This window comes from Terrapene carolina, unplaced genomic scaffold, assembly GCF_002925995.2.
Source record: "Terrapene carolina triunguis isolate 2854851 unplaced genomic scaffold, T_m_triunguis-2.0 Scaffold89, whole genome shotgun sequence".
NCBI classification, from domain to species: domain Eukaryota; kingdom Metazoa; phylum Chordata; order Testudines; family Emydidae; genus Terrapene; species Terrapene triunguis.
This window is the reverse complement of record NW_020664440.1, coordinates 230,915-250,938: the sequence shown is the minus strand read 5'-3', so window position 1 is coordinate 250,938 and position 20,024 is coordinate 230,915. Positions and strand designations below refer to the sequence as shown.

At 43.8% G+C, this 20,024-nt stretch overlaps 1 protein-coding gene across 2 annotated transcripts in view; it reads right to left on the bottom strand.

Annotated features, from left to right (window-relative positions):
- Positions 1–418: 418 nt before the first annotated feature.
- The window catches only part of SLC25A20 (solute carrier family 25 member 20), a 24,688-nt gene continuing 5,082 nt past the window's right edge, over positions 419–20,024 (bottom strand). For both annotated transcript variants that reach the window (XM_026650215.2, XM_026650214.2), the window contains exons 2-9: positions 17,633–17,725; positions 10,380–10,507; positions 8,438–8,528; positions 6,144–6,261; positions 4,751–4,823; positions 4,128–4,237; positions 2,247–2,371; positions 419–1,651 (exon numbers count right to left, since the gene is read on the bottom strand). In XM_026650215.2, the coding sequence (XP_026506000.1) occupies positions 1,589–1,651; positions 2,247–2,371; positions 4,128–4,237; positions 4,751–4,823; positions 6,144–6,261; positions 8,438–8,528; positions 10,380–10,507; positions 17,633–17,725 (801 nt within the window). In that variant the 3' untranslated portion in view covers positions 419–1,588. The remainder of the gene's footprint in view (positions 1,652–2,246; positions 2,372–4,127; positions 4,238–4,750; positions 4,824–6,143; positions 6,262–8,437; positions 8,529–10,379; positions 10,508–17,632; positions 17,726–20,024) is intronic.

The following is a 20,024-nucleotide window of genomic DNA, read 5'->3' as shown; positions in this document are numbered from 1 at the left end:
GACAACTCCTCATTCCCCAGCCCTCACTTCCCTTGGTGCCTCCTGAGGAATCTAGGCAGGGATCTTCTCCCTCACCCAATCCCCCCACCACACCTGTAACAGCTGGTTTGTTTGCGTCCCACCATGATAAAACAGCCTTAAAAACCATTTTAACCTAGCAGTGGTGGCACCACAAACAAAAAAACCCTCAGCTATTGCCCATTTCAGCCATTTGTCACACATTTCAGTGGTTTGTATCAGATAGCGGCAGGTCTAAAGGTTGACAGGCATAAAATTACCACCACCAAAGACAGGCTACCCATCCATACTTTAAGGTAGGCAGATCTCTGAACAAAGTGTAAGGGAATATTTGTATGCCCTTTGCATACGCTAATCATGCACCAAAATGCAGAGTGCACAAAACCACAAGCAAACATTCTAGCTGAGCAGCAGCAAACTTTATTGAGTCCTGATAAAATAGGATCATTTAATCACAACTGGAACAGGTTACAGACTGTCTTGCCTGTCCCTTGCATCAATCATGTCAACTCAAAATTTGTTATGTTTAACAGGATCTCTTAATGCTGATTTGAGGAGCCAGACGCTGTCTGTCCCCATTAAGTAAGCCATGGACGGAATTCAGCACCAAAATAAGTTGAAGTCTTCTCCCACTTTGAAATCCTCTCTGTACTTCCTAGGTCACCATCTCCCAGAATGCATCATTCAGGGACATCAGATATAGCATAGATTGCAATGAGTCACATGGTATTTGTGAAGTTGTGTTCTGGATATAGTCAGTGAATCAGGAAATACCAAAGGGATTTCAGAGGGGGGAAAGAAAGGATTTTGAAGAGAGATGAGATCAGTTAGAACTTGTTTCTCTGCTGAATGCCCCCGCCAGCCGGGTTAGCAGTGCTTAGTCAAGGAAGTTGGGCATAATTCACTTTAACTCTTAGTTCCACAGTGCACCTTTCATCCGTTCAAGGTGGTCATCATACAAGGTCCTCCATAATGCTTTAGAATCCCTCCCTGCCCCCTCTCCCCAGAATTAGGATTTTTTTTAAGCTATAACCTGTTCTGTTCCATATTGCCCCTCATTACATGCACATAAAATAAAGGCACCATCAACATGCTAACAGCTGATGAGTATCTATAACTGATAGAAAATAGCGTCTCACCTCAACATTGGCAATAAAGTGTTAAGCTATATCCTGAGAATTAAGTGCACACTGGCTGGTAATTACTATTTCGAAAGATTTTCAGCACTAACGGCTTCTTCAGTAAATAAAGAAAGAAATTAAGAGTCTCCCCTTCTTCCAGAGGAAGTACTTAGGGACTCTCACTGTAATAGCAATAAGTGTCTATTAGCAGCATCACTGCTATGGTGCATTTGGTGCAGAAGGTAAGTGTACTCGTACTTCCCACTCCTCATGAAAACTCTACATCAGAGTTATGGCTCAAGGTTCAGAATGGCACCTATTATACCATCCAGAGGATGTGAGTAAGGCAATGGGGATTAGAAAACTAATAATTCCTATGGTTTCTCAAATCACCCTTTAATCCAGCACCATGGTCTTTTTTCCTGTCCCAGGAGGACATTTCCTAGTCTTCACAGACTTGGTGCAGTCCAGTTAAGGAACTTCATAGCAACTTCGAAACCAAGGAAACAGGCCTGGAACAGACACAGAACACAAGGATCAGATGAGCCTTAAGCACACAATGCTGGAGTGCTGGAAAAGGTCTTCTCAAAGCTGAGGGGTACAGCAGCATTATAAACCCCAAACATGGTGTGTTTCCCCCCTCGACATGACTTATCTTGGACTGTAATGTAATGACATGACTGTGTCCCTCTATAGCAGAGGCAGAATTTCTGATCTTCAGTGTCATTTGTTAGATCCTTCCATTTAAAACAGGTGCAGATTCAATCTAGCCATTCAAAATGCTGGCACTTGGGTTAGAACAAACTAACAGTTCTACACATCTGCTAACACCAAGCGGGGTTTAGTGCAAAGCCTGTGACCCTATTTCTGTTAGCGCTATCCCTACAGCCTACTTTAGTTTCCCAGCTACAGAGATTTGAGCCAGTATTTTAAAAGCTTGGAAATAGATCCCCCAGACCATACACCCAGGGGTGTGCAGCACTAGTGAGATAATACAACAGTCAAACAGTCTGGAATCAGAGTTAACTGCCTCCTTTACACCCACTAGGGATTTAGGGTGCAAATAGCCAGCTCCCTGCAGCCCACTAGATATCATGGTTTACTTACTGCGTTAGCCGGAAAGGCCCTTATCATAACGGCTGTGAACCCTTTGTATAGGGATGAGACTCCTTCCTCTCTGATAAGCTCCCTCAGCACATCCCTAAAGCCATTAGGATACTTCCCTGGAGCAGCTGTTGACAGAAGCAGAACATGCCATCTATGATTTGTGAATGCAGCCGGCTGAGACTTTAATTGTTGCACTGTGGCCTTCCACTGTAATTCAGATGGATTATTTTCCAAGTAACAAATGATTTCAAAGACTATTTATTTACTTTTATTAGATGGAGATAAATCTATCTCATAGAACTGGAAGAGACCTTAAAAGGTCATCGAGTCCAGTCCCCTGCCTTCACTAGCAGGACCAAGTACCATCCCTGACAGATTTTTGCCCCAGATCCCTAAATGGCCCCCTCAAGGATTGAACTCACAACCCTGGGTTTAGCAGGCCAATGCGCAAACTACTGAGCTCTCTCTCCCCACTTTTAGCCTAGTACGTCACTGACAACTCGAACAAAGACCCAGTGAGCAGAAGCCATATGCTCACCAGCACTATAATGGTTTTAAATAATAATCGGGTCACCTGGGGGAAAAAAAAGAAAAAAAAGAGGAACTTAAGCTAAGGGTTAGAAAACTGGGAGCTTCAATCTAGCGTTATTACTGCTGGTCACGCTAACAGCATCGGCAGGGTGGAGAGTCAGTGGTGTATCAATCAATAAAGCGGGTTTGCAAGAAACAACGCTGGTCTGTTCTCAAAAAGAATATCCTCCCACATACTAGAACCAGGAATGGCAGTGGCTTTCCAGTGAAAACTACAGGCTCCATTTTAATGCTGATGTTACACAGATCTGACCAGGTGTTTGAGGAAAGTGATTTTATAGGAACAAATTACCTGATCATGTGACATGCCACTGGACAGTATTACCATTACAGGGCCCTTGACCAGCTACTCCAGACTAACCCTTCAGAGTCACAAACAACTTTTGGAAAGTGACTCAGTGGAGCACGGGCTGCAATATTCTACTATATCCCATTCAGGTTTTGGTCCCTTGGTCTGGAGCATCACAGAAGCTAAATTACAAAGCAAACAAACAAAACACCACAAACAAAAGGATTTTCCTGCATCAGCAACCACTGTTAGCTCCACTGGGACAGAAGCTCTGCCTATGTCCTTGATGCGTGACAGAGAAGATGCAGGGATCTTGTCAATGCAAGGCAGAGCCAGAGGATAGTCCTGCTAGAGGCTGCTGCAGAGTTCTGTTGTACAGGAATATTCCTCTGGGAGGAATGCCGAAGGAATCAACCAGAACCTTAACGGCAGCCTTTGCTGGAGCCCAGCAACCCCAAATGTCTGTTCTCCCCAGGGACTGGGCTGTCCCTACGCCAATTCTATGGAGTGCAGACTGTAGATATTGCCATGATGTCCGCAGATTTGCCAGTCAGGAAAAGCAATGGATTGTGAGAGACTCATAACGATGGTGTTCCCTGCTCCACTGTGATTTTATTTTAGATATCACCTGTCTGAACCAATGCAAGTGTGCCCAGTCTTATCTGAAATGATTAAGCACTTTCAATGGGGGTATATTTGTCATAAATACCACCTAGCTCTTCTACAGCACCTTTCAGCACAGCTCTCAAAGAAATTTGCAAAGGACGTATCATTTTACAGATGGGGGCACAGATGAGGTAACTTGCTCAAGGTCACCCAGTAAACCTATAGCAGAGCTGGAAACAGCTCTCCGGAGTCCCAGTCTAGTGCTGTAGGAGCTAGGCCACACTGCCTCCTTTCTAAAATTCTGCCCAGCCATAAGCTTCTCTATTGGATTGTCCACCCAGCCCACAGAAACGCTACATCTTGTGGAGCACTTACACGGCCGACATCTGACTCACCAGTCTGGAAGCGGGATTTCAGCACATCCGGAGGGATGGCAACAGCCCAGTTGAAGATCCCTGCCATACCCCCGGCAAAGAGAATCCTAGGCACGCTGAGGTCACTGACACTGCAGAAATATTGAATTGAAAAGGGGTCTCTCTTTAAACTAATACATAAAGACCAGAAAGGTAGCTTGGCTGAGAGATAAGACATTACAATGGTACAGACCCGGCGTGAGAGCAGCCACTGTAGGAATTCAGAGTGAGAAACTTGTGGCCATAATGTGCTGTCTCTCCATGGGAAAGGCTCAACTCTTATTGCTCTCTCATACTTGCAGCATGACAAGGATGCCTGAAAGACCAGCTTTTAGCACACAGCAGGGACACGCAGAACGGGTGCATCTCACACTGAATGCTTTTCTAATTGTGCCATTAAGAGGAGTGCTTCAAATACCATTCAACAATCAATCCAATCCCACAGTGAGATGAGTCATCTGGATGGGAAAGCCACTGACAGCAAACGCCTCAGCAATCACAAAAGAGACTACTCTGGTGATTTTGCTCTCATTTGCTTAGCAGGAGAGATGGACTGGAAGTGTCTGGAGAAAGTCAGCATTGCCCTGACTTAGGATTTAACTAACCTCTTCCCCTCAGGGGTCAGAATGTTTTTCAGCCATTCATACGTCATGAAGTACATTCCACTGGCTGGAACATCTAGTTGGGAGAACAACAAAGAGACTAATGACACCTGATCGCCTCCGCATGCAGGGGGAAAAGAGAGAGGAAAGGAAGTATTCACCCCTAAGGGGAAGCTCTGGGCTCACTTCAGCTGCCAACCTTAGGGACTGTTCTGCACCAGCCTCAGCAATGCCATCAAGTACCACTAAGTTCCCTTTCTGAGCCTTCCAGTGCAAACTGCTGTCTGTCTGGATGGAACAGCAAGAACATTTTCAGCAAGAGCAGGGGCATGGCTGCAGAAACACCTATTCCTGAACCTCTGAGTCACCAGCCCTTCCAGTCACATTGTTACCTTGACTACGAGACGGGTCTAAGCTCCCCAAACTGGAGACTGGGCAGATTAAGCCAGTCTCAGTAGCTTTGTAACGGGTTCACAGCCATTTGTTCCAACCAAACTTTCTGCTTTTTTATATTCTCACGCAGCCAATGCTCAAGCCCATGGCTAGGATCAGACAACCAGTTCTGCCAGGCATGTTGTCCATGCTGCTCGAGCTGTTACAATCCTATGAGAGTCATGGGACAGATCCTTTCCTGGGCTCGTGGAAATGCAAAATGCCTACAGTTTCTCTATTTAAGGATGCTCAGGTGAAATCACTGCCCCCAGACGGGGTGTATTTTAACCTCATTCAGGGGAGAAAGCATCAAACATATTTCTAACCTGACCCATGGGGCTTTAATTTGTTCATTATAGGTGCCTTTAAATAAAAAAAAGGAGAGGGAAAGGAACATGATGGACACACAAGGTATTTTTCCTCCACACCAAAAATGAGTGAACAAATAAATAACACTTTCAAGTTGGGATAAAGAGTAATTCATTGCATCTTTCAATAACCAATCCAATTGACCATCACAGACTGGGAGTCTCATGTACAAACCCCATCCCAAAGTTAAGAAAATGCTAGCTTCCTCTTTTTTCTTCCCGTCTCTCGGCTTCTTTACCCAGACCCATCATCCCTCGCCCATCCTGGAAGTCTATCATAGCCTTCTGCGTCTTGGATTTGATTGGTCTTTACCTCTCAAGTCCCTTTGTGTCCATTTCTAACCCTCCTCCTCTCATTCCCTTTTGTACTCCTCTAGTCCTCCTTCCTCTCACCACCCCCACCAAGACTGCGACACATCCTAGTCGCAATTCTCAATCCCCATGAGACACAGGGGTAGCTGTGAAAACTGCAGCGCATGAAACTGATGCGCAACATCTCTCAATGGCCCAGGGTGAGATTTAGGATGTTGGGTCAGTTTTGTTCTGATGCTTCGCTTCCTGCAGGGGTACTATTAGAATACATTTACTCCAATTACCTCTCATGAGGGTGAGCACGGTTCCTTTGTATATGCCTCGAATTCCAGCCTCACGGTACAGCTGTTTCGCACAGTCCATTGGGCCACCGTATTTAATTTCACCTGAAGCAGCCTGGATCTGGAGAATTAAAGTGATTGTTTACCAGGCATAACCCAAATAGTAATTTGGAACGCTTGGGCTTTCTAAAGCTACATTGTCAAGTGGAAGTTACCAGCTCAGCCCTTTTTCATGTAAGCAGAAGCCACCCAAGGAATGTATGCCACTGGGCTCCTGCTGATATATAGACAGACTGGTACAATGCATGAGAAGTCACCATATTCCCAGCCCGCTTTTTCTCCCTTTTATCCCTGTAGTCTTTCCTCAACTGGCAGACACCCCTGTGATGTCGGCCAGGGGTTCTCGCAACAAAAATTTTGGTGGCCTCAGAGAGTGTGGCCACAAACTCTTGCTGGTGGCCGCTCTGACAATTTTTCCTAAAATACTTAATTAAATTTAGAAAAAACAAATAAATATGCACATACAGAGCTTCAATCAGAGTAATTTATTTATGTAGGGTTTTTTGCAGACCTAATAATAAAAATAATGTATAGTTGTATGTATTCCTTATTGGATCTAAAGATAATAGCAAAGTACATTATTTGTGTTTCATGCACTTGTCTTTTGTTCTTGGTTGGGGGGTTTGTTTTTTGGGGGGGCATTTTTAATGACTTGCTAGCTAGTAAGTTTGCTTCTGTGAAAAGTGATATTTGTATGTTTGTTAATATCACTTTTCATAGCAGCAGACTTGATAGCTAGAAGAAAGTGAAAAGTGATATTAACAAACATACAGATACCACTTTTCACAACAGACTTACTCAGCCCTGGTAAGCCGAGGTCAAATTAAGTCTTGGATAGGGCAGTGAGTAGGCAGGCAGCGGGGGGCCAGGGGCAGCACCAGGGGCGATTGGGCGGTGAGCCCGGGGCTGGGGCGGAGCCCAAAGCCGTTGGATGGAGCCTGCTGCCGTGTGGCCGGAGGACAGAGCCCACCACCCCAGAGCTGAAACCAGAAGCCTGAACCCCACTGTCCCTGGCAAGGTGGGGAACTCACACTGGCTGCCTGCTCCTCTGGTGTTTGTGGCTCTGCTGCTCCCCCTCCAATCACTGCCCAGGAGGCTGTGGCCGCAAGAAAAACCTCTGGTGTCTGCATTTGAGAAACGCTGATAGGCCAATGCAACTCCAGTGGGCAGTGGAGCTTGGGCTTCAGCCCCGGGCCCCAGCAAGTCTAAGCCAGCCCCGGCGACCCCATTCAAAGGGGGTCGCGACCCACTTTGGGGACCTGACCCACAGTTTGAGAACCGCTGAGCTAATAAACACTCCCCTTTGTGTTAAGCCACTGCATAGTTTACACTTACTAACATTTCTCTCCTACCCAGATTGAAAAGGATTTGCTTCCATAGGTGTTTACTGAACCATGCACTGGCTGGATCGTGCCAAATTAAGAGTCGATGCTTACCTAATTTTCACCAGTTTAAGTTTGAAATAACTCAGCTGAAATCAGTCAAGTTACTCCAGATTTATACTGATTAGAATATGACTCCAAGAAAATTTCATAGAACTCAGACAATTTTTTTGAATAAAAGATGTCCTGTGATAATACTTTGCATGTTGGAATCAATATCTAACATCCATTAAAACACAAAGTACAGCAGTCAGAGTGAGAGAGGGTAGAGATCAGAAGGTCTGGCACAGACAATATTTTCATTTGTTCAAATTCACATTTCCCACCGGGGTTTCAAAAAACCAAGGGCTGTGACAGGTTTAAAGTTTATGGTCACTAGACTAGTTTTAGAATAGCTTGTTTGATATATTTTTGAAATAGGTCCTTCTGTTACATACAAGGATTCCAGGGAACTAGGGGCAAAATCTTTATCACGCAAGAGTTTCACGAACCCGATTGTTACTATAAAGGCTTTGTTTTACATGAGAAGATGAGAGACTCTCTGGATTTCAGAAGTGCCCAAGAGGTCAGCTGGTATCCTAGGGTGATGATGCGTATATGCTGAATGGTGTATATAGGAGTGCATGTTGTATTTACCAAACAGATTGTCAAAGGGAAGCTGTATAATGCTTCTCCATGACAGAGTCGCATCAAGTTATGCCTCAGCCCTGCTGAAAGGGGCACTTTCTAAATTCAATACACAGTAAATATGCTAATTAGAGGAATTAGATCTTCCTAGCAAGGGCTTTTTAAATCAGACGACACTCCTGAAATTAAAGGGTGGGAATTTCTCCCCCTCCACACACAAAGTCTTACCTGTAAAAGGCACTTGATCCTCTCTCCTGGAGCCATGATTGCTGTTGTGAACACTCCAGATAACATGCCAGCAGCAAACAGCTGGGGATATCTGTGCAGAGAACACAGGAAAATAAAGATCCCAAGATAAATAATCCAATAAACATGACATTTAATCTAGTCAGTGTGAAAGGACTTAATGCAACATTACAGTTAAACGTATAAGAGTTTGGAAATCCAAAGCTATGGTTCCCTCAGCAAATATACTTCTGCTCCTGTGCATTCATAGTATTTTGTATTACTCAATGTGCTTACGTTTTATGCTACAATATACAGTGTGACCAAGTCATTTGGTGGGCCCGAGCTGTGTGCCCCCCCTTTTTGGGGGGCAGGGGGGAGAAAAGAGCTCTGGCTGTCAGCCCTGGGTGGCTGGGGCTTGTACAGAAGGGCCATGCACAGCTGGGAGAAGGGGGGGATGGGATAAAGGCAACAGGTAGAGCCCCGTCACCCAGGGGCTGACAGAGCCCTGCCGCTCAGGCTCCCCCCATCCCTCACCAGGAGGCAGTGGCGGGGCTCTAGTGGTCAGCTTCGGGGTGGCAGCAGCAGCGCAGAAGGGTGGCAATGGAGTGGTAAGTCTGCTGTGAAAAGTGATCTTGACAAATATCCACCCACATTGCCACCCTTACTTCTGTGGTGCTGCTGGCAGGGCGCTGGTGCATGAATGGGGGGGGGAGCGGGGGAGCAGGAGGACCATAGGCAATTACAGACACAAAGGGGAACACAAATAAGTTCTGCTCTAGAACCATAAGTCTTAAGGCCCAATTCAGTAAAGCACTGAACAATTGAGTTCAATGGGAATCAAAGTATATGAAACAAGCTTTAAATGTCTTGATTTATAAGAAAACTTGAGAGAACCATGATGGATTTGGAACAGTTGAGTGAGCAAAGCTCTTGAACAAATGTATACACAAGTATATTAGATGTGCATCTGGAGTGCCATTTCTGTTAGAAACCCCAGCAAGTGGATGAGTAGTACAGGATTTTCAAACACCCTTTGTTCTTCCTAAGCCAGATTTCTTCAGATGTGTCACACATTGGTCCTTACTAGAGACTAAGACTATGGCAAGTTGAACATTTCAAAAATAAACCAATTTTTTTAATTAAAAAACTTCTCATTCACAAATAAAATTTTATGCATCTGTGACAGGTTATCAGCCATCCACAGAATTCCAACGTGGGGCCAAAAAAGGAGCAGGAGAACTGTTGTTCCAAAAAGTCATTTTTGCAGAGGCTGACCGTAGAAATACCTCTTCAGCCATAACTACGGCTACACTGGTGTGTGTGTGTGTGTGCGCGCGTGTGTGTACGTACAGTTCCGGAGTCGACGGCAGAGCGATTGGGGATCGATTTATCGCATCTACGCAATCAATCGATCCCCGATAGATCGATCACTACCCGCCGATCTGGCGAGTAGTGTAGACGTACCCTAAGAGAAACACTCCTGCAATTAATAACCTAACCTACAGAGCGGCTGCAGTGAGAGTCCCACTTACCACTAGCAAGAAGGATAGGTCATGTCTTGTGACCACCTGGTCTGTCAGATGGCTATACTGGAATATACATGTAATCTTTCCACTCAGTTTCCCTTAACAGCAAGGCTGTTCTAAGTCATTATCATTATGTAACACATACGGTATTCAGCTACAACGGAGTTCTTTAATGACTGTCTTTCTGCACAGGGAGGGAATTGTACAGTACTTGCCCACCTGCTGTCTGTTTTTAGCCTGTGCTATCAGTCCCACGCTTTTAGGAGTATTACCACCACCAGTGTTTTGGGTTTTTTAAGTATATTTCTAATCCAGAGAGGAGACACATTTACACCACAACCGAATGTGTAATTCAACACAGCAGGCTGGGAGCCGTAGGAAAGGTATCCCAAGCGTCTGAACAACCCGGAACTTACGTCAGAATGTCATCAGGATTCCTCTGCTGGAGTTTTTTCCCCAAACCAAATCCAAAGAAGCACACAGCAAACATGGGAGTCACTCCAATAATCGGAGCTGCCATTCCTTTATACAAGCCTCGGACTCCCTGCAAGACACAGCGGATTATTTAGGGTTCATGCAGCATTCTTTAGGGCGATAAATATTTCGCCACATCAAGAAGCAAATAAAGTTACTATACAAGATGATCACAGCAAAGGCGGCTAGCTGCATGAATGAAAGGGATTTGCCGTGATACAGTTTTAAAACACAGCCCAGAGGGGCTGTGGGGAAGTCGTGCCAGGACTTGCTAGCCCCGGGGGGGGGGAAGGGAGGAGACTCCCAAAACATACCTACCAAGATGGCACTAGGCTAAGCCCTAGATTTTCTTACTCTCCAAATAACTGCCATCCTGCCTCCATTGCTTATCCACGTTTCTCACCAGCACTAGTTCAGCTCTCTGCCACCCCAACTCTAAAGTAGCTAGTGGCCCCCTTAAATACAGTCCTGTTTGAAACCCGCATGGCTCAGTACATGTCTCTCATATACAGGTACAGAGAGACACACATACTGTATTACAGTCTTCAAAAGGCAACATTTCAGTACAACCCTGACACTCAACATGTCTACAGTGGGCCAGACTCCTCCCTGGTGATAGGCAACTGATTTCAATGGAGTTGTAGCAGGGATGGATTTGGCCCACTCCAGTTAACCCTTTCATCTTCCCCCCACACACACACACACTAACTAAACATTCTCAATTCTATTTGATGCAATTCAGGAAGCAGAGTGTGAGGAGCAACTTGTCAGGACTTTCACTGCAGATTTGACAACACACAAAGAAGGTACCAATCTGAGATTTCTAAAGATAGCTACAGCACTCGACCCAAGGTTTAAGAATCTGAAGTGCCTTCCAAAATCTGAGAGGGACGAGGTGTGGAGCAGGCTTTCAGAAGAGTTAAAAGATGCGGAAACTACAGAACCAACCCACGAAAAATGAAAATCAACCTTCTGCTGGTGGCATCTGACTCAGATAGTTAAAATGAACGTGCATGGGTCTGCACCGCCTTGTATCGTTATCGAGCAGAACCCATCATCGGCAGGGACACATGTCCTCTGGAAGGGTGGTTGAAGCATGAAGGGACACATGAATATTTAGTGCATCTGGCACGTAAATATCTTGCGACACCGGCTACAACAGTGCCATGCGAACCTGCTCTTACTTTCAGGTGACATTGTAAACAAGAAGCAGGCAACATTATCTCCTGCGAATGTAAACAAACTTGTTTGAGCGATTGGCTGAACAAGTAGTAAGACTGAGTGGACTTGTAGGCTCTGAAGTTTTGCATTGTTTTATTTTTGAGTGTAGTTATTTTTTGGTACGTAATTCTACATTTGTAAGTTCAACTTTCATGATAAAGAGATTGCACTACAGTACAGTAACTCCTCACTTAACATCGTCCTGGTTAACGTTGTTACATTGCTGATCAATTAGAGAATATGCTTGTTTGAAGTTGCACAATGCTCACTTATAACATTGTTTGGCAGCCGCCTGCTTTGTCCACTGCTTGCAGAAAGAGCAGCCCGTTGGAGCTAGCTGGTGGGGGCCTGGAACCAGGGTGGGCCGGCAGCCCCCCTAAGTTTCCTGTGCGGCAGCTGCCCAGCAGGCTATCAATTGCCAGGCAATTCAGGTGTCCCTCCCTCAACTGCCATGTGCTGCTCCTGCCCTCTGCCTTGGAGCTGCTCCCAGGAGCCTCCTGCTTGCTGTGCAGAAGGGGGGGAGGAAGGAAAAAAAGGGGTGCTAATGTCAGGGTGTCCCCCTCCCCCACTCCTGTACCCCATCTCCACTGACACGACAGAGCTCAGGACAGAGGGAGCTTGCTGGCAGCAGCTGTCATCTCAACTTACTGATCTACTTAAAAAGGCAATGTACTTAGCGTGGGGTCAGCGTACTTAGAGAGGAAATGTGCGTCTCTCACACACACACACGGCTCCAGGCACCAGCGAAGGAAGCAGGTGCCTAGGGTGGCCAATAGAAAGGGGTGGCACTCCGTCGGGGTATTCGGCAGCACTTCGGTGGCAACTCAAGCACTCCGCTTTAGTCTTCGGCGGCAGGTCCTTCACTCTGTCTCTTCCTCTTCGGTGACAGCTAAATCAGGGTTTTCTTTTATTTACCTTTTTTTTCCCCCCGCTTCGCCACTTGGGGCGGCAAAAAAGCTGGAGCCGGCCCTGCACACAGTGCGTCCGTCTCTCTCTCTGCCATGCTGTGTCTTCTCCCTCTATTCATGCTGCCTTGTAGAGTGTGAGGCTACATTAACAACGTGTTACCCTTGAGGGCTCAGCCGAGTGCTAGTTCATCATTTAGCAGCAAGGCATTCCCTGGGAAATATCCCACCCTCCGACTCCACCACCTCAGCCAAGCCTCACAATCATCATTGCTGTGTACAGTATTAAATGTTTGTTTAAAACTTATACTGTGTATATAATGTCTTTTGTCTAGCAAAAAAAATCCCCCCCATTCACATTAATTCTTATGGGGAAATTGGATGCGCTTAACATCGTTTTGCTTAAAGTAGCATTTTTCAGTAACATAACTACAACGTTAAGCGAGGAGTTACTGTACTTGTATTAGGTGTATTGAAAAATACTATTTTATTCTTTACAGTGCAAATATTTGTAATAAAGATAATATAAAGTGAGCACTGTACACTTTGTATTCTGTGTTGGAATTGAAAATATCCAAAAATATTTAAATAAATGGTATTCTATTATTGTTTAATCCTGCAATTAATCGCGCAATCCTTTTAATCGTGTGATCTTTTTAATCACGATTAATTTTTTTAATTGCTTGACAGCCCTAATAATTTCAATACATTCTTACATGTTTCCTTACACTGAAAGGCATGACTGGCTGGCAACCATGTATGACTCCACTATGCAAGAAACTCAGTGTGAGACAGACCTTTGAAAGTCCTGCTTGGCCAGCTCACACAAGGAGGGTACCAAGAGGGCCTCCAAAAGGGTGCCATAAAGGGAAAGACTTAACTATTCTTGGCTGTATAAACTAGTAAACATGAAGTAGGAGTGGGGAGGTAGGATTACCTTTGTACTTAGCAGTAGTGAGACCATTAGTGGATACTGTGTCCAGTTCTGGTGTTCAAGAAAGATATTGAAGAATTGGAAAAGGTACAGAGAAGAACTACACGAATTATTTGACATCTGAAAAATCTCCCTTATCATGAGAGACTTATGAAGCTCAATCTATTTAGTTTATCCAAGACAAGGTTAAGAGGTGACTTGATCACAGAATACAAATTCATGTGTGGAGTGAGATTTCTTATACCACAGTGCTCTTTAGTTTAGCAGACAAAGGGATAACAAGATTGAATGGATGGAAGCTGAAGCTAACTAATTCACACTAGAGTTAAGGAGAGTTGGTAGTTTCTCAATCAGACAATATTAAAGGCACAACTGCAAACTATCCCAATGCAAAGGAAAAATAGCAAGAATACTAAGAGGTCAGTATGGCTCCATAGGGAACTCTTTAATGATATGAAATTCCAGAAAGGAATCCTACAAGAAGTGGAAACAGAGACAAATTGCTAAGGATTAGTACAATATAGCAAAAGCACGTAGGGAGATTCTGCACAAAAGGAATTATTGCCTTTCATGTCCCCTCCTAGGGGTAAGAAGAGATTTTACACATACATTAGGAGCAAGACAAAGATAAATAAAAAGTATAGTTTCTCTACTTAATGGGGAAGGAGAGCTAATAACAGATCACTTTAAACACCTGAGTGTTCTTGATGCCTATTTTGCTTCACTCTTTGCTAAAAAGATTAACTGTGACCAAATATATGACATGTATAATGGGGAGAGGGAGGTAAGAAATGCAGGCCAAATAGGGGAAAACAGGTTAGAGAATAGTTAGGTAAGTTCCATGTATTCATGCTGGCAGGGCCTCATGAAATCCATTCTTGGGTACTTAAGGAACTAGCTAAAGCAATGTCGGAACCATTAGGAATTATCTTCGAGAACTCATGGAGGACTGATGAAGGGCAAACATAGCACCTATCTTCAACAAGTGGAACAAAGAGGACCTGGGCCATTATAGGCTAGTTAGCCAAACCTGGACACCTAGAAAGATACTAGAGCAAAATTATTAAACAATGTATATGCCCCTAGAGAATAATAGGGTTATAAGATTACCTTGCATGGATCTGTCAAGAACCAAATCATGCCATACCAACTTAAATTTTCTTCTTTGACAGGGTTACTGGCTTAGCAAATAGGAGGGAAACTGTAGATGTGATGTATCTTGAGTTTAATAAGGCTTTTGACAGAGTCCCACATGACAGTCTCATAAACAAACTAGAGAAGTTTGATTTAGATAAAATTACTATAAAGTGGTTGATAGACAGTAGCTATATCAAGGGTTCGCTGTCGTACTGGGATGACATATCTATTGGGGTCCCACAGGGATCAATCCCGAGTTCCGTGCTATTCGATATTTTCATGAATGACTTGGATAATGGAGTGGAAAGTGTGCTTATAAGATTTACAGAAGACATCAAATAAAATTTTATAAAGAGAAGTGCAAGGTAGTACATTTAAGAAGGAAAAATCAAATGCACAGCTACAAAATGGGGAGTAAGTGGCTAGAGGGTAGTGCTGCTGAAAAGGATCTGGGGGTTATAATGGATCACAAATTAAATACCAGACAACAATGTGATGCCATTACAAAAAAGGCTAATACACCCCAGTGTGTTAACAGGAGTGTCGTATGCAAGATGCAGGAGGTAACTGCTCAGCACCAGTGAGACCTCAGCTCTCTGGAGCTGTATCCAGTTCTCGGCACCACAGTTTAAGAAAAATATAAACAAATTGGAGAGGCCAGTGGAGAGCAAAAAAACATATTAAAGGGTTTAGGAAACCTGACGTAGGAGGAAAGATGAAAAAAAATGGGCATGCTTAGCCTTGACAGAGGATGGACCTGATAACAGTCATTAACATAAGACTGTTATAAATAGGATAGTGATCAATTGTTCTCCATGTCTACTGAAGATAGGACAAGTAGTAATGGGCTTAATCTGCAGCAAGGGAGTGTGATGTTGCACCCAATATTGCTTTATGGAAATATGCTTATGAATGTAAATATGACATAACTGGAATATGTTTTATGCTAGATATGCCATGTAACATATCTTTGCAAAGGTTATGTTCTATTGCATGCTATGCTAACATCCTATTCGTATGCATGTATCATTTTTATATCTGAAGTTATGAGCGTTGGCTCTATGCTTGTGTTTAAAGTGTTTGCTGTAGAAAGCACCATAAGGCAGATTTGGTCAACATAGTGTGAAGGGATTATTCAAGTAAATGGAAGTACTTGGCGAACAATGGACCTTGATAGACGCCAATCCACATCTGAGCTTTCCTGGGAACGTCCCTGTAGAGAACTAAGTCATGCATGGACAGGTGACTCGCCCATGTGACTCTAAGACCATCTTGTAGCTGGGATTCTACACAGAGGGAGGGAGGAGTTTCCACCCACAAGAGAGAAACTATATAAAGTCCTGGAAGACCCTTCCATTTTGTCTTCAGCTGGCTCAAGAGGTAGCCTCTCCACCCCCAAAGGATACCTGAAAGAAACTGGAACAAAGGACAGTAACTACAGGGGTGTGGAGTGGTTGCAGGACCCAGACTAGAAGGAGGCTAGTCTGTAAAAGAAGCTTACTGGAACATCTCTGAGGGTGAGATTTCATCTGTAATCACTTTCTTACTGCATTAGGCTTAGACTTGCCTGTTTTATTTTATTTTGCTTGGTAATCACTTTGTTCTGTCTGTTATTACTTGGAACCACTTAAATCCTACTTTTTGTATTTAATAAAATCACTTTTACTTATTAATTAATCCAGAATAAGTATTAATACCGGGGGGGGCGGGGGGGAATAGCTGTGCATCTCTCTCTATCAGTGTTATAGAGGGCAAACAATTTATGCGTTTACCATGTATAAGCTTTATACAGGGTAAGATGGATTTATTTGGGGTTTGGACCCCATTGGGAGATGGGTATCTGAGTGCTGGAGACAGGAGCACTTCTTAAGCTGTTTTCAGTTGAGCCTGCAGCTTGTGGGGGACGTGGCTTAGACTTGGGGCTGTGTTTGTAGCAGGCTAGCATGTCTGGCTCAACCAGGCAGGATTCTGAAGTCCCAAGCTGTGCTGAGACTACCTCTGAGCCATCAGGTTGCAGTTCCCAAGGGTGTTTCTGTGATCCAACCCGTCACAGGGAGATTTAAGTTAAATACACCTCTACCGCGAGGTAACACTACCCGATATAACACAAATTCGGATATAACGCGGTAAAGCAGTGCTCCGGGGGAAGGGGGGGGGCTGCGCACTCCGGTGGATCAAAACAAATTCAATATAACGCGGTTTCACCTATAACACAGTAAGATTTTTTTGACTCCCGAGGACAGCGTTATATCAAGGTAGAGGTGTATTAGGAAAAAAGTTTCCTAACTATAAAGGTAGTTAAGCTGTGGAATAGACTTCCGCGGGAGGCTGCGGAATCCCTGTCATTGCAGGTTTTTAGAACAGACTGGACAAACATCAGTCAGGGACCATCTAGGTTTACTTGGTCCTGATTCAGTGCAGGGGGCTGGACTAGGGTGACCTATTGAGGTCCCTTCCAGCCCTACATTTCTGTGATTCTACAATGGTGCCTTCTGGCCTTAAAAATCTATGATTCTGAACTAGCACTTCCTCTTTTGCCTCATCACAGAGGAGATTATGGGTTCTAGAAGAAATTAGAGACATTGCTTGTGTCAACAATAGTCAGTCTCTATTTTAGGATTTCCAGAGAGCTCTCCATAGCACAGGCATTAAAATTCGCCACCTACAACAATACAGCCAGCAAACAACTTGCCAATGTTCATTACAGCCTTTAACTTTAGGTATTAAAACAACAACATTGCTGACTTAAAAAAAAAAAAAAAAAAAAAAAAAAAAAATCTATCTATATCACACATTCCAAAGATTATTATTTTCTCCCTCTACCAGTTCTTCTGTCAAATTTTGCAATCTGATGAAAATTTTGAATTAGAACTATTTGAATAGATAGCCTGATTTTATATAGTCTCAAGGGGGCCAGATTCCCACAAAATTCCACTCCAATGACGTACGTGAGCAACTGACATTTTTGGCAGGCATAGCAAGTGCCAGTATACAGTACCTCTCGAACGAGAGTCTGTCTGAAACAGTCGAAGGTCCCAGAATAGAGTGGAGGCTGCCCAGCCTGAGGTTTTGGTTGGGTCTGTAGTCTCACCTGTAAAACAAGAAAAAAATATATATATATTTTTTCCTTTTAAGGTACATGACTTTTTTAGGATTCGTTCCAGAGAGCCATATTAAAGTCATAGGTTTTATAACCAGACATTGTAATATTGGTACAAGGGTTAAAACTCAGTATTTTAGCTTGTGCAAATGCCTAAAAAAGAACACAAATACCTTAAGTTATTTCAATATTGTTATAAATATTACACTTGAATTTAAATTCAAGTTAATACTCTCTAAACAGCAGAGTGGCTGCTTTAAGCACTTCTGAGATCCAGTGCCATTTCTACTGCTCTCTTTCCCCATCTGCTAAACTCAGTATGCAGGTACGGTCACCAATGAAACTTGGTTTTATTTATCTTCAAATTAAAGAATATAATTAAAAGGAAAGGAAACGTCTCATCTCCAGTTTCATCAATCCGTAGATCAATAATCCAGAACAAATGCTTGTTAAATTCCAAAAAGCTTCCCACTCATATCACGATGGGCCATCATGCTCTGGAAGTTGTACTCGCCACAGGTCTGATGTCTATATTAAAGAGGAGACCCGATGCAATCAGTTATATCCCTTTAGCTCATGGCCGGTTACCAAAGCAGCCTTCTGTTGGGCAGAGTTTGGACACCTCTGCTTTGCTGTTTCCTGGTGTTCAGTTACTTCTTTATCTACCTTTCCCTCTCTCAAGCTCTAGGCTCCTTTGCCATAACAGAGTTTAAACACATGTAACAATTAGTTATTGGGGCTCAAGGTCACAAATTTCCCTTAATTTGTAACTTTCTGATGCTTTTTGGAACAAGAGTTTTGATTTCCAGTCATCACTGATTTTTCTAGATGCTAACTGGACTTTTCTGAGCGTCTTAAGATGAACGTGCTGGCTAGATGAAGACAAGCAAAACACAGATTGGAACAAATACATCGTTAAAACAGATAGATGCTACCATTTTGAGAGTAACGATGAGCCAATGGTTAGGGGACTCGCCTGAGACTCAGGAGACCCAAGTTCAATTCTCAGCTCTACCACAAACTTCCTTTGTGATTTTGGGCAAGTCATTTAGTTTCTCTGTGCCTCAGTTCTCCAAATGTAAAACAGGGATAAAGGCACTTCCCTTCCTCGCAGGGGTGTTGTGAGGATAAATACATTAATGTTTGTGAGGTGCTCACTTACTATGGTAATGGGAGCCATCTGAGTACCTGAAATAGACAGATTCTTAGAAACAGAGTGGTACACTCAGCCCCCATAGGCTAACATAATGAAACTGTTCACACTCAGATAGAAGTGAGCTTAGGGTCATTTTTATTTCAATTAATAGCAGAAGGAAGGCCAAGGGAGTTCCAGCTACCACAGGCTGAGAGTGGAAATGCTCCAAAGAGAATCATCGGTATGATTTTAGACCGAAGTGGAGTTGCCTTCATATGTAGTGTAGTCATTTCTCTTAAAAAAAAAAAAAAAAGTCACTTGTATATACTATCAAAGTGACAGAACAAAGAGTACCAGATATCCCATTCATGTCTCTCCTTTAAAATAAAGTGATAATGATCAGCCTGTGAAATTCTAACAAAACAGGATCATTGATATCATGAGCTAATGGTGAGTGGCACATCAATGCTGCCTCTGTGTGGTAGGAAGCATACACCTTAAATTGACCGAGTTAGCTGGTGAAACCAAGGGCTTCTGAAAAACAGCACGACTTCACATGTTTGCACAGATCACGTATCATTCTAGAAGACACAGGCATTATAAACACTGCCACAGTTGCCAGAAACTAGATGCAAATATTGCTTCCAAGATAAGAGGACACGCCTGTAATAATACTGTGTGTGTAGGATACATCACAGGTCAGTCAACACAGAGCTTTCAGGTCAGTCCCATTTTCATACAATAAGAATAACGGGGGGGGGAGGGCGATACTCAGCATCCATGTCCTGATACAATTCTGCCAGAGTCTCTGCACACCCCTCATGGCTAGATGTTCTCAAAACTGGTTGCCTGGTCTTGTGAATCCCATAGTGTCAGTTTTACCTAACGCGCACAGTGACTTTTGGCATCTTTACCAGCTCTCTTTCAGATGCTACTAGATTCCACGGCCCAGAGGGGGACCCTGCAGGCTGGTCAGGAGGCTTTATGCCAAAACTAGAAACTACCATGACTTCCTATAGAGACAAGGTGGATGAGATAATATATTTTATTGGACCAACGTCTGTTGATGAAAGAGACAAGCTTTTGGAGAAGTTATACACCCCCCCCCCGCGCGCGGTGCAGGCCGGGAGCTGTAGTTCCGTTCCTCCCCCCCCC